This window comes from Giraffa tippelskirchi, chromosome 13 (genome assembly GCF_054371585.1).
Source record: "Giraffa tippelskirchi isolate mGirTip1 chromosome 13, T2T-mGirTip1v1.2.pri, whole genome shotgun sequence".
NCBI classification, from domain to species: Eukaryota; Metazoa; Chordata; class Mammalia; order Artiodactyla; family Giraffidae; genus Giraffa; species Giraffa tippelskirchi.
In genome coordinates this window covers 41,080,978-41,100,300 of record NC_137287.1, presented here as the reverse complement: position 1 = coordinate 41,100,300, position 19,323 = coordinate 41,080,978, and the positions used below count along the sequence as shown (strand labels likewise).

The 19,323-nt window shown below is 66.2% G+C and overlaps 2 protein-coding genes and 2 long non-coding RNA genes across 22 annotated transcripts; 2 read left to right on the top strand and 2 right to left on the bottom strand.

The window, feature by feature from the left end:
* Nucleotides 1-166: 166 nt before the first annotated feature.
* On the bottom strand, nucleotides 167-2,201 carry LOC145532739 (uncharacterized). Its single transcript, XR_014073502.1, has 3 exons — nucleotides 1,812-2,201; nucleotides 819-1,497; nucleotides 167-412 (listed from the first exon to the last, which is right to left on the bottom strand). It is a non-coding gene; the product is annotated as an uncharacterized LOC145532739 (long non-coding RNA).
* Nucleotides 2,178-7,329, top strand: MCRIP2 (MAPK regulated corepressor interacting protein 2). Of its 19 annotated transcripts, none has more exons than XM_081558345.1 (6): nucleotides 2,178-2,322; nucleotides 2,431-2,545; nucleotides 5,236-5,371; nucleotides 6,247-6,374; nucleotides 6,613-6,714; nucleotides 6,940-7,329. In XM_081558345.1, the coding sequence occupies exons 4-6, from the start codon at nucleotides 6,279-6,281 to the stop codon at nucleotides 7,189-7,191; spliced, it is 450 nt and encodes a 149-aa protein (XP_081414471.1). In that variant the 5' UTR covers nucleotides 2,178-2,322; nucleotides 2,431-2,545; nucleotides 5,236-5,371; nucleotides 6,247-6,278; the 3' UTR covers nucleotides 7,192-7,329. The 19 variants fall into 19 exon arrangements, with proteins under 19 accessions (XP_081414471.1, XP_081414466.1, XP_081414467.1 ...); XM_081558340.1 differs by having other exon boundaries at nucleotides 5,216-5,371; XM_081558341.1 differs by lacking the exon at nucleotides 5,236-5,371 and having other exon boundaries at nucleotides 6,613-6,679.
* LOC145532741 (uncharacterized) lies at nucleotides 5,377-7,553 on the bottom strand. The gene is made up of 3 exons (XR_014073504.1): nucleotides 6,918-7,553; nucleotides 6,465-6,557; nucleotides 5,377-5,787 (listed from the first exon to the last, which is right to left on the bottom strand). It is a non-coding gene; the product is annotated as an uncharacterized LOC145532741 (long non-coding RNA).
* An 813-nt stretch (nucleotides 7,554-8,366) lies between these two features.
* LOC145532732 (WD repeat-containing protein 90-like) lies at nucleotides 8,367-19,084 on the top strand. Its single transcript, XM_081558338.1, is given in 31 exon segments — nucleotides 8,367-8,531; nucleotides 8,656-8,832; nucleotides 8,918-9,026; nucleotides 9,148-9,372; nucleotides 9,634-9,748; nucleotides 9,825-9,892; nucleotides 10,246-10,343; nucleotides 10,425-10,643; nucleotides 10,794-10,856; nucleotides 11,109-11,177; nucleotides 11,802-11,912; nucleotides 11,981-12,126; nucleotides 12,195-12,252; nucleotides 12,645-12,763; nucleotides 12,841-12,984; nucleotides 13,084-13,214; nucleotides 13,284-13,397; nucleotides 13,699-13,934; nucleotides 14,132-14,271; nucleotides 14,407-15,013; nucleotides 15,307-15,468; nucleotides 15,659-15,787; nucleotides 15,939-16,069; nucleotides 16,160-16,200; nucleotides 16,646-16,813; nucleotides 17,111-17,208; nucleotides 17,587-17,714; nucleotides 17,916-18,037; nucleotides 18,147-18,307; nucleotides 18,674-18,842; nucleotides 18,973-19,084. Coding segments are annotated over 28 exon segments (4,002 nt in total). The 5' UTR covers nucleotides 8,367-8,420; the 3' UTR covers nucleotides 18,001-18,037; nucleotides 18,147-18,307; nucleotides 18,674-18,842; nucleotides 18,973-19,084.
* The last annotated feature ends 239 nt before the right edge of the window (nucleotides 19,085-19,323 follow it).

Here is a 19,323-nt window from a genome sequence, read left to right as displayed (position 1 = left end):
AGACGGGGGTTTTATCTCTGGGTCAGGAAGAACCCCTGGAGGAGGGCATGGCATCCCACTCCAGTATTCTTGCCTGGAGAATCCCAGGGACAGAGGAGCCTGGTGGGCTACAGTACATGGGGTTGCAAAGAGTCAGACACAACTTAGTGACTAAACAGCAGCAAAGAAGAGAAAAATTCTAATGTCTTCATTAGGGTTAACTGGAGTCAGTAAAGGTCCCTCCTTGCTCTGACGCCCATGTTCTCTGTGTGGCTCCAGGCATTTCTGGGCTTGTGGCTGGGTGCTGGGTGAGGCTCCTGCCTTCTGTTCAGCTGCCCGTGACTGATTCTGGGCTGAGTTCCCAGCCTCTCTGACAATAGGGAATGTTTGCCGGCTGCAAGACACTGTTTCTGGGGGCTTAGCAGGTTGCTCACTGTAATGGACAGAGTAGTCCAGTCAAGGCCAGACAGGCCAGGCTTCCTACCCCAACTGGAGAACCGACCTGAGCTCTTGGTCGCAGACCAACTAGACCCTGACCTCTCCCAGCTCGGGCTGGGCCCTCCCCATGCCTCCTGGCTCTGTCCCCAAGTCAGGGTGGGTCAGATGCTCAGGCTAAATTCTGGCAGCAGGGAGTCTGGGAAGGCCCCTGGGTAGCGGTGGGGTGGGGAGATAGGCCCTGGCCCTGCTGCACACAGGTGTCAGAGCTTTGCTGCCTTCCCACTACAACCTGGCCTTCTTCCCCCTGGCTGCCTGCTCCCCCAGCTCAGTGTCTTTGGGGGCCCTCTGGGTTCCTTCACCCTCCCTGCCCCCAGCCTGTCCTGCACCCCCTCCCCTCTCACCTGGCAGGACCATTCCTCTTCTGTGGCTTTCTCCTGCAGTCTTTCCTAGGGCTCTGGACCCAACCTTTGACCTCAGACAAGGGCCAGGGGCAAGGCTGGGACCTTAGGGTCTAGCAGCCTTGCCCACCATCAAGGCCAAGCCTGCCTGCCCATCAACAGGGTCCTCTCCACGCTGGCCTGAGGGGGTGCCCATCAGAGGAGGAACTCTCAGCTTCGTGTCAGCCCAGGGACTGGCTCCTCATGCCCAGAGCATGTGCCTTCTGGAAGAGACCCTCCCCACGCCCAGGCCCCTCACCCTTCAAAGCCTCCCCAGCTAAGTTAGCATTGTGCTCAAGGCCACTGAAGAGACCAGGGCTGCCAGCACAGATGACGCAGGACCATGCTGGCCTTGACACAGCTGGGGGAGAGGGGCGGGGGATGGGCCCCAGGAGTGGAAAGGGGGCCCAGCCTGGCCAGGGGTTGGGGGTGTGCTCGTGCCCTGGCTCCCTGGGCATGCTCTCCCCTCTCAGGTCACAGGCCTTGTGGGACAGAGGGCAGCTCCACCTCACCCTCGGGAAGGAGCCCTGTGGCTGGAGCCCGGGCAGGCTAGGGCCCAGCGCCCAGACCCCTCCCCTCCAGGCAGGTCTGGTTCCTCCTGAGGGATGTCACTGCAGCAGGTCTTGCGTCCTGATCCCAGTGCCTGGGGGATTGGAGGAGTAAGTGGTCTTTCTTCCGCGTGGGATGACAGGCAAGCTGGGCTCCTTCACCTTCCTTCTGCACCCCCAGCACCCAGGGTGCTCCTGGATTGGTAAGGGGCCTCCTTCCCGCCTCCCTGGGGTCTGCACGTGCACACGTGGCAGCCGGTACCCTGCTCCTGTCCCGTGGGATGAAAAGGAGATTCCCAGGGTGTCATGTCTCTGCCCAAACCCGGGGGCCGACCCGCTGTTCTCATATTTGACCCCCCTCAGTGCCGTGTGAGTGAACCGCAGCAGTGGCCCAGGCCGGCCCAGGCACCTTGGCGGAGGGTCTCCGACGTGCGCTGCGTGGGGACACCCTTGCTTCCAGGGTCCACACAGATCATTCCCAACGCCTGTCACCGCCGACCCCACGAGGGCCTGAGCCAGAGCTTCGCCACGTCTGGGTGCCCGTGACCCCCGAGCCTCTTCCAGTGGCGGCCGGCGGCCGGGGCCCAGCGAAACTTGCTTAAACTCCGCCCTCAGGCTTCTCCGGGGGGTCCCGCCAGCTTCTCCAAAGCTCGAGCACCACCCCTGCCGTGAGCCTCTGCGCGGGCCCTTTAAGGTCCGGGGGTGTGCGGCGGGCCCGCCCCCTTCTCGCAGCGCCGGCCGCCTGTTAAAGGGGCCGCGCCCTCCGCGCCAGCCTAGTGCCAGCCGGGCGGAGGGCGCGAGATCTGGCCGCGGGCCGGCGGGCGGGGAGGGCGCGGAGGGCGCGGGCGCGCTGCGGCCCCTCCGCACCATGTACACCATCACCAAGGGACCCAGCAAGCTGGTCGCGCAGCGGCGCACAGGTGCGCGGCGGGGGCGGGCAAGGCAGGGAGGGGGCGGGCGGGGGTCCGCACACGGTGCCCGCCGCCGGCGCGGTGCCGGCGGCTAACGCGCGCTCCCGGTGCCCGCAGGTCCCACGCAGCAGCAGGTGGAGAGCAGGCTCGGTGAGCTCCTGAAATGCCGGCATCCCGCGCCGACCCCGCAGCACCCGCGGGCACAGCCGCCGGGCCCCTGGCCCCTGTCGAGGTGAGACGCGCGGCCCTCCCCTCCCCCGCCGGCCGCCGCGGGGCCGCGGTGGTGACCTTGGGAAAAGGTTAGCGGAGCTCGGGCCACATGCTCCGGGCGGGAGCGGAGGGGGCGGAGCCCGCCGACCCGGCCCGCGCCTGCGGCTCGGGACCGCGCCTCCGCGCTTCCGCCTCACCTGGGTCGGAGGGGACCGGGCCGGGGGTACGTGACACACCTCCGAGCCCTGGGGCCCCACGCAGGCAAAGTCGGGAGGAAGCCGACCCGCTCCTGGATCTGAGGGGCTCCAGGCGGCTGAGTCAGGTGCCCGGGCCGACCTTGGGCGGCGGAGGCCAAGCTTTGAGAGGAGCTGCCGCGGACTCGCCCTAGAGGGCGGGAGCGGCCCGCTGGAGGCTGCCTGGCCGAGCAGCGGGGGAGAGATGCACGTGGTTGCCTCGGGCCCTGCCAGGCCGCTGCTCTCCTCCGCCTTCTCCCCGAGCCCCCGTCGGTGCTTTTCTGCCTTTCCTGACCAGCAGTTTTGCTGGGAGCCTCAGTTCAACCACTGTGGCCTCCAAGTCACTGTGCCCAGGAGGTCAGCGCCTCCACCTCCGGGACTGAACCTGTAATTTTTTGGCTCGGGTCCTGTTTCTGGTCTTACTTATTCTCTGCAGGCTCAGGGCCCAGGGCTTGGTCCAGGCCACACAGGCCTGAGGCTCCTGCTGGCTGTGGGTGGGTGGGGGCAGCACTGACCGGCCTTGGGATTTCTTCTCTAGTTGAGGACAGACAGCCTCCGGGTTGGTAAGAGCTGGGGGCTGTGTTGCTGCGCGCCCTCAACCTGCCCTCCCCCTCAGTACCGGCCTGAGATGCCACAGGTGGAGGCAGCCTGTGAAAACCTCCTAGGCTGAGGCCCTTTCCGGCAGCTTCCTGCTGGGAGCACGCTGACACTCTGAAGCTGGTCCTGTGAGGACCACAAGCACCTCCTGGGGAGAGGGGTGTGTGCGGCCGTGGGGGGCACGTCCCAGGGCCCACTGTGCTGTGACCCTGCCTTGTGACGTCAGCCCTGGTCCTCAGCCACCCTGCCGCCCTGGGGAGGGAGCCGGGCACAGGTGTGTCTGTCCCCGCCCCCGTCACCCAGGCAGGAAGCCCCCACTCTCTTAGCTGGAGAAGCTTGTGCTTTTTCCGTGGCAGCTTTGCTGGGGATTGGGGGAGGAAGCGTGTGGTCTGTGCAGGATCCGGGTGCTGGGAGAGATGGAAGAGACGAGGGGCCGCGGCCAGGTCCTGGGTCGGGGGTGCTGGTGCTCGGCCCCCATTTCCGGCCCCCGCCTCCGCAGCCCCGTCTGGCACAGTGGGCGCAGGGGGGCAGCAGGAAGGCAGACTGTGCTGGTCGTGCCATCCACCTTCCCTCTGAAGTCACCCCTTCCCTGAGCCGCTCCCCTCCCAGCCTCAGGGGCGAGCCTCTACTGGGAGGCCAGGGCACCTACAGGTCTCCCACACGGGGACCCCCAGCCTTGCTCCTGAAACTTCTAGGGGAGGGACCCTCCAAAATCACTCCACCCAGTCTTCCAGTCCACCCCCCCTCAGCCAGGTTTGCCTGGGAAGAAGGAGTCTGAGCCACTGGGGTGCTCTGTGCCTGGCTCACCGGGGTGCCCCAAGCATCTGCCCCTGACTGGGCTTGGGTCTGGGCGCTGCCCATGGTGGTGAATAGGCTGTGTGAGTCTGGGCCTCTGATGAGCCCTCTCCCTCTGAGCCAGAGAGAGTAAGACCTGCTGTCAGGGAAAAGAGCAACTGAGACCCTGTGACCAGCTAATGGTGCAGGGGAGGCAGGCTGTTGGGGGAGGCAGCTTGGGAGCTGCACTGCCTTGTGGGCTTCAGGCTCAGACACGCATACAGTTCTGATGCTGCCATCCACTCACCACGTGTGACCCTGGACAGGTCACTTCTCTCGAGTCTGGGCTGAAAATGCGTGGGTGGTCTACGTTGGAGGATAGTGAAGGGGATGAAGAGAAGGCCCTAGTTGGCAGGCCCTGAGCAGGGAATCCAGAGCTGCTGCTGCTGTGGGCAGGGCCTGCCAGTGGACCGTGTCCCTGGGCGCTGGCACAAGGGTGGAGGTGGGGGTGGCACCAGACTCGACCATAGGTGCACAGGGGAGCAGTGCTCTTTCCTCCAGAAGGCCCACAGAGCCTCCTTACGTAACTGCCAGCAGGGGGCGGGCAGGTGCCAGCCTGAGCCCCCTTCTCAGCCCTAGCCAGGCCACCCTCTGGTGGTTGAGTCACTAAGTCGTGTCTGACTCTTGCGGCCCCATGGACTGGGCTCTCCAGGCAAGGATACTGGAGTGGGTTGCCATTTCCTTCTCCAAGGGATCTTCCTGACCCAGGGATTGAACCTGGGTCTCCTGCATTGCAGGCGGATTCTTTACCGCTGAGCCACCTGGGAAGCCACCCTCTAAGTACTTGGCAGTTTGTAGCCTTTGACTGCAATTGTTTTTTTCCTTGGATGCTCAATCTCCAAGTTTTCTAGAGTTTGTGGCCTTGCAGGGGTAAGGTTAGCAGGCAGGCAAGGGGCTGTCCCAGTTGAGGACAGACATCCACACCCTCTGGTTGGTATCGCTCAAGCCTGGGAGCAGCCCTGCCCCTCCACATTCTCTGTGGCCACCCGACCTGCCAGCCTGGAGCTGGCGGGACTGGTGCCCCTCAGGATGCTCCTCTTTATTTTAGTGCCCCTCTCAGCTGAGGAGGAACCCCGTGCGGCGGTGGGGCACCTAAGCCCAGGATGGCGAGCAGGCCGGCGGGACCGCGAGTGCCTGGCGGAGTGGCACGTGCAGCCCAGGACTCCCGGCTCCCACCTCCTGCTGTAGGTGTGGGCCCCGCTCCCTCCACAGCCCTGTCCCGGGCTTCATGTGTGCAGGGCTGGGCCAGCTGCCTCTGGCCAGGGCAGCCCATCCATGCTCTGGGCCTGGCTGGCCGGGGTGGGCCCAGTGGCCACCTGGACATTGAATGCCCACCAGGCCAGGCTCCAGCACCCAGGGCCATCTCCTCACTCAGCATTCCTGCCCTGTGGGCAAGAGCACGGTCCTGGCCTGGAAGCTGCAGGGGTGGACCAGGGCCACGGTCACCCTCCCCACTCAGGATGGCCCACTCAGCACTTGGCACTGTCTAGCCAGACCAGGAGCTCTCTCAGGGGCCGGGGCAGCTGGGAAGGGCGAAGTCCACCTGCTCTCATTCAGGTCCTTCCTTCCATCCTGGGGGCATCTTGAGATGAAGAGTCTTCTGTGGGGGAGAAAGTGACCAAGAACTGCGCCTGGGGGCGGGGTGGGACCAAAAAACCTGTTTACTTAGGTCAGAACCTGGGCTGCTGGAGGCCTGGCCCGTCAGTGGGGAGGGGGAGGCAGGTGGCAGTGGAGGTTCCTGAGAGACCCATGGGGGGTCCATCTGTGTGCCTTGAGCATGGGGCTCTGCAGGGATCTGGGGACACAGAGCCCTTTTGCAGCCTTAGACTTGTCTCAGGGCCAGGGGCTGCAGGTGTGAGCTGAGCTGTTGGGGGCGCAGGCCTGCAGGAGAAAGGCCTCGGCCACCGGCTGCAGCCCACAGCTGCCCTGCGTGTGGTTCAGGGAAGTGCCCGGACTGGGCCTGGCCTGTGGGGCGCGGTGGCCTGTGGCTGCTCTGGGAGCTCTGCCAGGTAGCACCTGGCCTGGGAACATGGCTGAGCGTCTCCTCGCCTTCCCACAGTCCAGGGCCAAGGCTCGTGTTCAATCGGGTGAATGGCCGCCGGCCGCCTGCCACGTCCCCATCCCTCGAGGGAACCCAGGAGCCCTATACACTGGCCCACGAGGAGAACGTCCGATTTGTGTCAGAAGGTAGCGCTGAGGCCCGAGAGAGTGTCCCAGGCCACTAGTCCCCTTCCCACTGTAACCTGAACTCGAAGTCGCTGGAGGGCTGGGACATACCTGGGCTCTCAGCCCGTCTGTCCTGTGACCGTTCAGCGGGCCACCCGTTCCCGTTCCCAGCTCCGGGCAGGGGTCCAGGCTAGCCACCGGGCCCTAGGGTGGGAGGGTGCCAGGGGCCTGGCTCAGCCTGACCGTCCTCTCCCCACAGCCTGGCAGCAAGTGGAGCAGCAGCTGGGTGGTGGCCCGGCCGGTGAGAGTGGCCCAAGGCCTGTGCAGTACGTGGAGAGGACCCCCAACCCCCGGCTGCAGAGTGAGCCCTCCCCCACCCTCAAGGAACCCCCCTGCCTCCACCCCTGACCTGGCTCAGCCAGGTTCTAGCCCCAAGGGGGTGGGGCGAGGAATGGAGCCTGATCCACTCTTCCCAGCGTCTGCTACAGCTGGGATCTGGGTGAGGGGCTTGTGGCCAGCTGGAGGGGGGATGCACACTTGTCCGCTGGGAAGGTGTGTCACTACCCAGCCTTCTGTTTCTCCACAGACTTTGTGCCCATCGACCTGGACGAGTGGTGGGCACAGCAGTTCCTGGCCAGGATCACCAACTGCTCCTAGTCGCAGCTTTGGAAGGAAGGCTGTCTTGTGCAGGGCGTGGCCCTGCCCCACGCTGGACCCTTTGCCAGGAGAGGACCACGGCGCCCTGTCCACCCACTGCGGCAGGCCGTGCTTCACCCTGGGCCTGGCCAGGCGCCGGCCACACCTGAAGTGCCAGCATTTGGACTTTTGCCCCTGCTGACCCCTTGGCCCAGCTGTTCCAGGCTGCTGGAGGCCAGGGGTTGAAACTGTCTGACCTCAGTCCTGCTCACTGTGCCCGGGGACCAGCCCGTGGGGCTGGCAGGGAGGAGCTCCAGGCTAATAAAGTTGAGAAACTGCCTTTTGGAGAGGCCCTGACTCCGTGGGCTGTGGGGAGTGGGCGGGGGAGGGGCGCTCGTGTCCCCGCCCCAGCCCTGGCACGACTTGCTGGGTAGCTTCCTCTCCGCACAGCTGAAGCTCTGTCCAACTCTGGCACCTAGCCTCCTACCCAGCTGCCTTCCTGCATCCTGGACCAGATCATTTTGCGTATAAGTCTGAAAATGCCAGCCGACCCCACTGACACCCACGCCCCCTTCCTCTCCCTGTAATCATTGTCGGGTGTCGAAACCTGCTCTCAAGACCTAGAGATGTTACTTAACTGACCCTGAGATGGGGTCTTAGCCACCCAGAATTGGGGTCAGGTTTCAGGATGCCTGCTGTCGTATCTGAACCCCCCAGGTCTGGCAGGGAGCCTTCGGGGTCCTGTGGGGCCTGCGGCTGACATAAGTGCCTCCAGAGGGCTGGGCAGAAGCAGGGGAGGGGAGGACCGTCCCCGCCAAGTGCGGTCAGGATTTCTGGACTGCGTCTCACTCCCATCGCGAACACGGGCCTCAGGGTCAGGAACCTCCCGGATCAGACCCCACAGCAGGGATGCCGGGGGTGCTAGAGGAAGCCCACGGGGTCCCGGCTTGGGGATGGCCGCAGAGGCTCGGGGGCGGAGGCTCCTGACCCGCGGCAAGACAGCAGTAGAGAGGAGGTGGCCGGACAGCAACTCGGGGCGACCCGGGGCGAGGCAGCCGGGCAGACTGGGGTCTGGCCCCGCGCCAGGCCCCGCCCCGCGGTCACGTGTCAGGCGCAGTGACTACCTGCCGCCGTGCGGCGTCAGTGGCGCCGTTGCCAGCCTTCTGTTGCTAGGCACGCGCTGCGTGCCCGGCGTGTGGTGCGCGTCGGCAGAGGCGGGAAGCGCGAGCCGAGGCGCCATGGCGCGAGGTAGCGGCGCGCAGAGGGAGGCCGGGGGCCGGGGTCTGGGGTCCAAGGGCCGGCGCCACCGCGCACGGTTTGGTGCTGAGACTCACCCGCAGCCCAGTCCGCGAGCCGTGCTGGCCGTCACCGCTGGGGAGCGCGCAGGCCCTGCCGGGCCCCTGCCTGGACCTGCAGTGGGCCCGGCACCTCATGCCTCCTTGTCCCCCAGTGTGGCAGCAGCCGTTCCTCAACATCTTCAGACACTTCAAGGTGGACGAGTGGAAGCGCTCCACTAAGGAAGGCGATGTGGCCGCCGTGACGGTGAGTGGCCGGGCTGCCTGGCGCCGGGAGCGGCGGCCTCTCCTCTCTTCTCCCTGGACGCTTGTTTGGAGCCCTCCCGGCCTCCCTGGACTGCAGGACGTCTGCAAGACGTCTCTCTCTCCAGGACAAGACCCTCAAGTGCACCGTGTACCGCGTGCGGGGCTCTGTCTCTGCGAGCAACTACATCCAGCTCCCCCAAACCAGCACCCAGTCCCTGGGGCTGACCGGTCGGTACCTGTATGTGCTCTTTCGGCCACTGCCCGCCGAGCATTTCGTCATTCACCTGGATGTGTCCACTGAGGTGCCGACCTGGGAGGCGGGGGCTGCCCGGGGCCCTGCACTCCTGCAGCAGCCTGGACCCCTCACGTCCATGCTGTGTCCCACAGGACAGCCAGGTCATCCGAGTGTCCTTCTCCAACCTCTTCAAGGAATTCAAGTCCACAGCTATGTGGCCGCAGTACCCTTTCATCTGTGAGGCTGGGACACCCAGGGAAGGTAACGTGCAGATGAGGCATGAATGGGACACGGGGATGGTCTGGGAGAGGCGACCAGTCAGAAGGCTCAGGGGGAGGTCTGGGTGGGGGTCACATGGTTGTGGCCATGAGACTCGGAACAGGCCGAGGACACACTGGTGAGAGGGTAGGTGCTGACCTTGGCACGAGTCCTGCACACCTGCCAGGTGTGGCCTCTCCTGGTGCCCGCTGGACCTGCCTGCAGCTTGACCTGCACGACATTCTGCTGGTCTACCTGCACCGATGCTACAGCCACCTGAAGGGCGTCAGGCTGTGTGCCAGCATGCTGGTCCAGAGCCTCTACACCAGTGACCTGTGCTTCGACCCTGGTGAGGACCACAGATGTGTTAGCCTGCAGCCCACCTGCTCTCGCTCCCTGTGTGCTGCCCTCCACTCCGTCCCTGGCCCTCAGTGAAAATGCCCATGCTGTGCCAGCTTTGAGCCTCCCAGCTCCCGAGGCAGCCGTTAGAGGGAGTGGTAGCTGGGCTGGTGGCCAGGCAGGACCCTGCTGGCCCCTGGTGTTGAGGCTCCTGGGCTGGGAGAGGGGCCTGGATGGTTCCCTGGACTTGGAACAACTCTGCTCTTTCCAGCCGTCACTGTCGCTGAAGCCTGGCGCGCAAAACTGCCCGTCACCCCCATACCTCGAGAAATGGCTTTCCCGGTGCCAAAGGGGGAGAGCTGGCATGACCGCTACGTCCACATCCGGTGAGTGCCTCTGCCGTCCTAGGCGCAGGGAGGGCAGGGCTGTCCCAGAAGCTGACTCTCCCTCTAACCTGCCGAGGTTTCCGAGCGGTAGCTCACACACGCCCTCCGAGCCGGTGCAGAAGAGTGGTTTCCCTCCTGAGGCAGGTGGGCCTGTGGGGCAGCGGTGACCGGGTTCAGGTCTGCAGGGCCCATGGCGCTCGGCAGGAGAGGGGTCCTGATGCTGCATCTGGGGAGGTGACCCCAGCAGTGTGGTGCCTGCAAGGGTGCAGGAGGCGGCCCCAAGGCCCCAGAGCAGCGGGAAGCTGTGACTTGAGTGCTTGGGGCTTCAAACTTTCCTGCTGGGATGGGTGTTGGGGCCCCTGCTAGGGCAGGCTGCCGCTGTCAGCGTGGCTCCTCTCCTGCAGAGTGGGCAAGGCCAGGCCCCCTGCCACCCCCTGCCCAGTGCCTTGTACCTGTCTGCACTCTGCTCAGTGAGTTCTTCTCCACTGCAATCTTAGTGGGGCATGTGCCGTGGCTGCTCCCTTCCCCAGCGGCCTTCAGCAAGCCTGCGCGGGACAGCATGGCCCTTGTGGTCCGGAAGCATGACCCCACAGCCGTGAGTGCCCGGTGCCCTCGGAGGTGGGGTTGGGGGTGTTGGCCTCAGGCAGGGCGCTCATGGGCACTTGGCCTCCTGCAGTCCCACTGGGCCCCCTCCATGCCCAGGCCCCTTCCGAAGGTCAGCATGTCCTTTGAGCGCTCAGAGGTCTCTGGTGTGGCTGGCCCTGGTGGCTGTAGCCAGGAGCCCTTGGCCTGGGTGGAGGCCACTGACAAGCATGCAGCCAGTGACGGCCTTCACGTGTCTGCCCGTCAGCCGGCGGTGGCGCCCACAGCCCCAGAGGATGCAGCTCCGCAAAAGGTGAGTGCCTTTCCCGAGGAAGGTGGGGCTGGACTGTGCCCCCGAGGGGCTCACGCGTGGACGAGCGGTGGCTGGAGGGCTGCTGGGCCGCTGCCTGCAGGGAACAGCCACGGGGCGGGTGGTCTCTTCTGACGGTCTCTTCCCGTCCAGGCTCCTGGCAAGAAGCAGAGCTCACCAGAGGAGGCTTTGGGCAAGAAGCGTTTTCAACAAAGAGTAAGAGAGCCAGTGCCATGCCCCTAGCCCATGGTCTGCGGGGGGACCTCAGGCTCCGGGCAGGCGGGCAAGACTGGGGCACCTGGAGGGTTCAGCACTGTGACTGCAGTCCTGGCTTCCTGCCTCAGAGTGGCTGGCAGGAGCTCAGGATTAGTGGCTTTCTTGGGAGGCCGGAACTGGCTCTGGGCGGGGCAGCCCTGCTGCGACAGGGTCCTTGCCACCTGGGTCTCACTGTGCGTCTGCCTGTTTCAGAGCTTCCTCCCAGATCCGATCCTGAGGCTCAAGGGGGTCATCGGCTTTGGGGGTCACAGCACCAAATGGGTGAGGGGTCCTGTGCTTTTGTTGGGTCCTACAAGCATCAGATACAACGAGGAGACAGCAGGCAGATGCTGCGTTTCCCTGCCTTGGCTGTGTGGACCGCTGAGCTCCCCTAGGCACCGGGTCCCTGTACTGCTGTGGTCACCCAGCTCTGCCCGCGTCCGCACATGCCTGGTGCTTCCTTGGTGCTGTGATGTCCAGATACAGGCGTCCTTTTGTGTTGTGAGCACCAGCTGGGTCGGTGCTGGTCCAAATACTCAAGCTTCGAGAGACCTGAGACCCTTGTTCATCCTTTAAGTCTTGGATGCATGTCATCCAGCCGAGTGGGGCTTGGTGTGGGCAAGACAGGGTCCCTGTGGAGGCAACCTCTGGAGAGGTGGCCGTGTGCTCACCAGGCTGTCCTGGATGTGGGCTCTGAGTCTTTGTGGGCTCTTGGCCTCTTGTTAGTTGAACCCCATAGTTCCCTGCTTAGTGGGAGCCCTGCTGTTCCCACATGCGACCATGCTCTTTCTGAGTGTTCGGCTTAGGCGACCCGGTGATTCCTGTGCTTGTGCCTCGGGGGGCTCAAGGCTGGTGGGGAGTGAAGCTGACCAGCCTGTGACCTCAGCCTCTGGCCCCTGCTCGCAGGTCCTGTGGACCCCGGATGGGGCTGCTGTCGTGTACCCTTGCCACGCGGTCATTGTCGTCCTGCACGTTGAGACCCAGGAGCAACGTCTCTTTCTTGGCCACACAGACAAGGTGGGCACTCCTGGCCTGGAGTGGCCTGGTCTGCTGGCCCGTACCCTCCCTCAACTCACTGCCCCCAGGTCTCTGCTGTGGCGCTGGACGGGAGCGGCTCGCTGCTGGCCTCAGCCCAGGCCCAGCCCCACAGCATGCTATGTCTCTGGGACTTCCAGATGGGGAGCTGCTTGGCCCTGTTCCAGAGCCCGGTTCACATTATCTGCTCCCTCAGGTGGGTGCAGGGCCTCCGGGGGGGTAGGTGCCAGCCCCCATGATGCTGACTGTCGCCTCTGTCCACAGCTTCTCCAACAGTGGGGAGCTGCTCTGCGGCGTTGGCAAGGACCACCCCAGTCGGACAGTAACTAGGCTGGCGGGGAGCGGGGGCAGCTGTCCCAGGGTACAGGCAGGCAGCAGGGACCCCCGTTGGCCTCCCCCAGCCTGGCTGGACACCCCCACGTCACATGCTCTGCAGGGCATCTGTTTCGCCCTTGTGGACGGAACTGTCCTTCGAGTGACTGGCCTTGCTCTCTTTGCTGGTGAGTTCTGCAGGTCTGAGATGGATGTTTTTTCACGCCAGCATCTCTGAAGCTGGGTGTTCCCCTGGGGCCTCTCCTCCAGTTGTGGTTGCATTTTCTGCTCCTCTCTGCAGACACACATCTGTGGACGCCCTGGGTGGGCATGGCAGGTTCCTTTGGCTTCTGTTGGAGAGGCCGGGTGGGCAGGCAGGCACTCAGTGTGGGCTTGTTGCAGACCGTGCTGGTGTGGGGCACGGCTCAGCTGGGGCAAGGCAGAGAGGCCGTCATCCTCGCAAAGGCGCACAGCGACTCTGATGTAAAGGTGTTCCAGGTCGCCTTCTTCGACAAAGCCAGGTGATCGCCCGCCCTCTCTGGGTGCTGGGGCTGCTGAGTCGTGAGCTCCCCACTCCGCTCACCTCCCACCCTCGCAGGATGGCGTCGTGCGGGCGGGGCAGCATGTGGCTGTGGCGGCTCTGAGGTGGGGCACTGCGTTCCTGCGCTGTGGACCTGGGGGAGCACCACACGCTGGAGTTCACTGACCTGGCCTTTGGGCCCGCCCAGGATGGCCACATGCTGTGAGCACCCGCCCCCCCCCCGTCCCGCCCCCGCCCCCTCCCTGAAGGCCCGGCGCCCCGCCCCCGCCGCCACAGGCCTCATCTGCGGTTCCCTGGCAGGTACCTGTGCAGCCGCAGCGGCCACATCCTGGAGATCGACCACCAGCTCATGGCCGTGCGGCATGCTCGCTGCCTCCTGCCCTCACAGACCCCCCGCGACCCCCTCACACAGAAGCAGGCCTTTGGTTTGGGTAGGTGGGCCTTGCTGTGCAGGGGGAGGGGCCCTGCTGCTTGGGGCTGACCCAGCTTCTGCCACCCAGGCCCTAGCATCGCCATCAGCAGCCTCAGCGTCTCCCAGTCTGCGTGCGCCGTGGGCTCCGAGGATGGCTACCTGCGCCTCTGGCCGCTGGACTTCTCCGTTCTCCTGGAGGCACGTGGGGCCTGGACACCACCTCGCCCCAGGGTCGGCACAGGAGGGCCATGTCCCCAGGCTGGACAGCGTGGGGCTCCACGGGGCTGTGTCCTGAACCTGGGAGTGGGTGGTCACGGGGGTGGTGCTGGTCCTAGCTCACAGGGAGATGGGGCTCCAGGCAGCAGGAAAACGCATTTCTCAGTGTCCTGGACGAGGGGCTAGGAGTTGATACAGCCTGGCTGTGATCAGCCTGCCCAGATGGGCCCTGGTGTAGGACCCACCCCACTGCAGGCCTGGGCAGTCACTGAGCCCCTTGCTTGCAGAGCACGAGGGCCCCATCACTTCCATTCACACTAGCCCTGGCGGCCTGCGTGTGCTGTCCACCACCTCCTCGGGTCACCTGGGCTTCCTGGACGTCCCATCCCAGGAGTACAGTGTGCTGGTGCGCTCCCACACCGCCCCGGTGCTGGCCCTTGCCACCGAGCACAGCCGGGGACAGCTGGCCACCGTGTCCCAGGACCACACTGTGCGTGTCTGGGACCTGGCAACCCTGCAGCAGGTGGGGTGTGGCCAGAGGGGAGCCGGCTGGGAGGGAGGTCTGGAGGCTGCTGGCCACACTGAGGCCTGGCAGGCGGGGCCCTGGGTCCTCCTGCCCGGGTTTGGGGCCTGAGGTTCAAGCCCCCTGGGGAGACTGGCTCTTGGGGCTCTGGGCAGCTGCCGGCCCCGCCCTCTGCCCTCACGCAGCTCCCCCCACAGCTGTACGACTTTGCGTCACCCGAGGAGGCCCCACATGCCATCGCCTTCCACCCCACGCAGCCGACCTTATTCTGTGGCTTCAGCAGTGGGGCCGTCCGCTCCTTCAGCCTGGAGGCCACCAAGGTCCTGGTGGAGCACAGGTGGGCGCCCAGGTGGGCCTGCCCCACAGATGCGCGCGGTGGACGCAGGGCTGGAGTGTGGGCTCCCTGGGACAGCCCACCCTCTGCTGCCCTGGACACCCTGTGGGCGTCTGCACACTTTTCCATGTGGTACAGGTGTCACCGAGGAGCCATCACCAGCCTGGCCGCCAGCCCCGACAGTCACTTCCTGTTCAGCACCTGCTCGCGGGGCGCCCTGGCCCAGTACCACAGCGGCGTGCCCCAGTGCCGCGTCCTGCGAGTGGCAAGTCAGGCCCCCACGCCTGGCCCCACTTGGGCCTCCCAATACCTCTCTGACAGTGGCGCTGTGTCCCATAGCCTCACTCATAGACCCATGGGGCCAGGCATGGTCTTAGGACTGCCCAGCACCCCCCAAGTGGGAGGTCAGAGTGTGCCAGCCCTGCGTCAGGAGGGGTTGATCGCCTGCAGCCCGAGCACCAGGGGCCAGGGCCGGCCTCCTCCCATGGACACTGTGTCTCGGGCCAGCCAGGCAGTCACTGGGTGGTCACTGGGGGAGCCCGGGTGCTCCGGCAGTGCACGCTGCTGTGCGGTCCACCCTGCCCGGCTGACTGCCCGCCCCCGTGTGCTGCCAGCTAACGTGGTGTGCCAGGAGGCCTACCCAAGCTCCAGCATCCTGGCGGTCAGTGAGGACAGCCGCCTACTGGCCTTCGTGGGTCCCTCCAAGTACACGGTGAGCGTCGTGGACGCAGCCTCGCTGGATGAGGTGAGTCCGCCGGAGCCCTGCGTGTGTCTGCTGAGGGTGAAGCCACATCATCCCGGCCCACAGACCTGCGTGGGCACCCCTGAGCCTGGCGGCTGGGTCATTCCCGTGGGTGGGAGGCCACACTCGTTGCAGAGAGGACCCAGGCCCTGAGCCCCTTAGGGGCACGGAAGACACCTGAGCTGTGGGTGGCTGGGCAGGGCAGAGTGCCCGAGGCTACCTACCACCCAGGCCTTGGCTCGAGGGCTCCAGCTCTGCCCGGAGCTCGTGGGGGCAATACTTACTTCTCCCCCCAGCTTCTGAGGGTCGATGTCAGCACCCTGGACCTGGCTGGCAGCTCCCTGGACTCAGCTGTGGCCCTGTGCTTCGGCCCCTCGCCACCCGGCCACCTGCTGGTGTCCACATCCTCAAACATGATCGCTGTGCTGGACACCAGGTCGGGCCGCGTGGTCCGGGAGGTGAGCCCAGGCCGTGGCTGGCGGCCTGGCCCCCTTTCTTCTAGCTCCGGCCTTGCTGCCTGCAGCACCCGTGGCGGAGTGGCCCTGGGTTGCCTGGTGCTCCCAGGCGGCGGCGCTCTAGGGAGGGCTCCCCCGGCCGGCAGTCCCGGGTGCGCCCACCTTTCCTCGCAGCAAGCATACTCTCCCACAGCTGTCCTGTGGCCACCCCGCGGCCTGCGCCTCCCTGGCCCTCAGTGCGGATGGACGCTTTCTGCTCACAGCCACCGAACGGGCTGTCAGGCTCTGGGACTACGCGGTGCAGGCCGGCCCCAGCTGCCAGGTGTGTGTCCCGGGCTGGTGGGCAGGAGGGTGGAGGACGGCCCCCGGGCATCCCGGGCCTGACCCCGTGTGAGGGCCAGTCTGGCCTGGGCGTTGGAGGGCCAGGGTGTCTGCGGCCGTGCCTCAGGTCTGTGCGACATCACCGCCCCCAGGTGTACATTGGCCACTCGGAGCCGGTGCGGGCCGTGGCCTTCACCCCCGATCAGCAGCAGCTCCTCAGCATGGGAGATGCCGTCTTCCTCTGGGACCTTGTGGTTCCCCATGAGGGGTGCCCCCCAGGAAGGCAAGTGTCTGCCTTCACTTGAATCTGCCAGGCCTCTCTGGGCCTTCGCCTCCCCCCACACACTGACAGCCTCTCTTGTCGCCTCTGTAGTGTCCAGGGTGCTCCCGGGCCCCCCCTGACCTGCGAAGTGGGTGAGTGGCCCCACCACGCTGGCAGGCCCTGTGGTGACCCCTGACACTGACATGAACCGCTGTGGGAGGCACATGCTGATGCTTTGCTGGGGCCCAGGGCAGAGCTGGTTGGGAGTGGGGGCTAGCACACCTCCTGCTCTGCGCCCTCGCCCCCGCCCCTCGGCTCTGAGCATAGCCTGGCTCCTCCGTCCGCAGGCCCGGGTGCAGGGTAGCTGGAGAGCGTTGCGTCCGGGGCCAGCGGGCCCTCGTGGCAGGTGTCCACGTCACCCCCAGCGCTCCCGCCCCAGCTGGACCTCTGTGCTGGGCGCCCTGAGGGCCGTGACGGTGACCACGGGGGTCCTGGGAGGGGGAGGTTCCCCTCTACCTGCTCTGCTGCTCCTGGCCTGGGGGAGGGCTGGACACTGGGCACCTGCTCCCACCCGCGTCGTCTCCTCAACCTCCCCAGGCGCCCTCTTCCCGTCAGATGAGAGCCGAGGCTCCGAGGATCTCCGTCAGGCCTCAGGGCCATCCGTGCTGGTGCAGAAGGAGGCTGGCCGGGCTGGCAGCGGCGCCCGCGGGGTGACAGGGGGCCCCTGGGACCTTGGCAGGCGTCCCCACTCCTGTGGCTGGCCCAGTAAGCACGGGTGGGGCAGCAGGGCGAGGCAGGGTCCCTTGTAACTGGGCCAGGGCCCAGGTGCGTGTACCTCATGGACTCCAGGTGGCCTAAGGACAGAGCCAGCTGCCCCAGCAGACGGGGTGGTCCCCTGCAGGGCAGGTAGAGAGCCTGAGGTCCCAGTCGAGCCAGGCGGGCAGGGTGATATGGCCCGTCAGTGCCCTCTGACCCCAAACGTCTGACCAGCCAGGGCAGGGTGACAGCGGAGAGGTCGCCGTGCAGTCCTGGGGGTCCACAGCCTCTCGCTCTGCCCGACAGGCGCCTGCAGCACAGGGGGAGCCAGGGCCCAGCCCCCTGCTCGCCTGGACTCCTACCGGCACTTCACAGCGTGCTACAAGGCCTCCTCGCTGGCCCAGGTGGGCGGGGCGGGGGTCCTCCTGGTCCCGGCCACCGACCGATGCTGTGGAGGCTGGGCTCGGGCAGTGTGGCCTGTAGCGTCTGAGGGTCCTCCCCACCATCAGCAGTGGCTCCTGGCATGTCCCTGGGGCAGCTCCCGGGGCTGGAGGCCGGCCGCTGGTCACCCCCCACCTCGAGCCCAGCCTGTGCTCCTGTTCGCTGGTGTGCCAGTGGGACCCGGAGTGTCCTGTTCGCCAGCCCACCATCCTGGTTCCCTCCCACCTCCCCTACCCAGCCTTCTCCAGGCTCCTTCCTGCCCTGCTCAGGTCTCCCCGCCCCCCACGCCCTCCTCAGGAGCCCCTGCCTGGCTTCCCTTCTCTCCCGGTGCCTCCATCCAGGCCTGGCCTGAGAGCAGAGTCCGAGGTGGGGCCAGCATCCTGGTCGCTTCCCCGCAGGGCCTCTCTTTGCCCTCTGCTGGTGACGAGCAGCTGCGCCTGAAGGCCGTCGTGAGCTACAACGGGAACGGGTGCGCCAACCTGATCTGGAGGCCAGACACCAGTGCGGCCACGGCCCAGGAGCTGCGGGGGGGCCTGTCCTGATGCGCTTCTGGGCTCCCTGCTCCCAGCCCTTCTCTGTAGGGTGGGGCGCGGGTGTGAGCCCCTGTGGCTGGGTCCGTGGGGAGGCACGCCGTGGCCTGCTGACCTGACGGGCTCTGTCCTGCCCACAGGCTTCTTCGCCTACATGTGCGGCTGCCTGGTGGTGGTGGAAGACCTGCACTCGGGCACCCAGCAGCACTGGCTTGGCCACCCTGAGGAGATCTCCACGCTGGCCCTCAGCCATGATGCCCAGGTGCCTGCCCTGCGGCCCACCCCACAGGCCCAGAGCTGAGGTGCCCCTGCAGCCTGAGCGGGCCCGTGGACCGCATCCTCCCGGCTGACCCGTGCCCCTCCACCGCCAGGTCCTGGTCTCAGCCTCCAGCCGAAGCGGCGCTGCCTCCCGCTGCCAGATCTGTCTCTGGGATGTGCCCCGGGGCTCCTGCCGGCAGCTCCTCTCTCATCACGACAACCGCGGTCCAGGGCCTGGCTTTCTCACCGGACGACCGGCTCCTCGTCACACTGGGTCAGCCGGCGGGGGTGGAGGACAGTGATCTCTGACCCCCTGCCAGTCCTGGGGCCCCTGGGCTGCTGACACGGGCCTTCTGCATCTCCCCAGGGGACTATGGCGATGGCACCCTGGCCCTGTGGAGCACGGCCACTTGCGAGCTTGTGTCCTCCATACACCTCCCAGAGCTGGTGCACGCCATGGCCTTCAACCCCTGGGATGCTGGCGAGCTGGCCTGTGTGGGCCGGGGCGTCATCACCCTGCAGCTCCTGTGGGGGCGGGGGGGCAACGTCAGCCTCCAGGTGCCAGGGCTTGGAGGCGGCCTTGGAGCGCGGGGTGTGGCTTGGGCCCGGGTGTGGCTGACCCCCACTCTCCTCCCTCCAGGTCCACCAGGAGTCCGTCCCCGAGGAGGTAGGGGGCTTCGAGCTGAGCTCACTCTGCTACGGGACTGCGCCCCTGCTGTACTGTGGCTCCAACAAGGGCCAGGTGTACGTGTGGGACACGTGTGCTGGCCGCTGCTTCCTGGCCTGGGAGGCAGACGACGGTGAGATCGGTGCGTATCTGACGAGCCCTTGGCTCTCGGGGCTCGGTTCCCCCTGGGAGTCACGGTGCCAGGGCGGCGGGATGCTCTCCTGAGCCTCAGGCCTCTGGGGATGCGGCTCATGCCAGCTCCCATTCCCCAGGAGTGCTGCTGTGCTCAGGCACCTGGCTGGTCAGCGGCAGCAACACCCGGCGGCTGCGCCTGTGGGCCGTGGGGGCTGTACCGGAGCTGAGGCACAAGGGCTTGGGGGCCAGGTGAGCGTGCGCGGTGTGTCCGGAGCTGCGCTCCATGCCTGTGTCTGGCGGTGGCGGTGGCAGTAGCCGTTGTTGGTGCCGAGTCCCCCCCGAGCTAGGGGTCACTGTGGTCCTGCCTCCCGAGGGGCACACATGCTCCAGGCCCTCCCTCTGCGGCTTTGCCTGACCCCAGACCTGCCTGACCCAGTTCTGTGCCCCTCCTCTGGAACTGGGCTTAGAGGTTAGAGGGGCCAGCACTT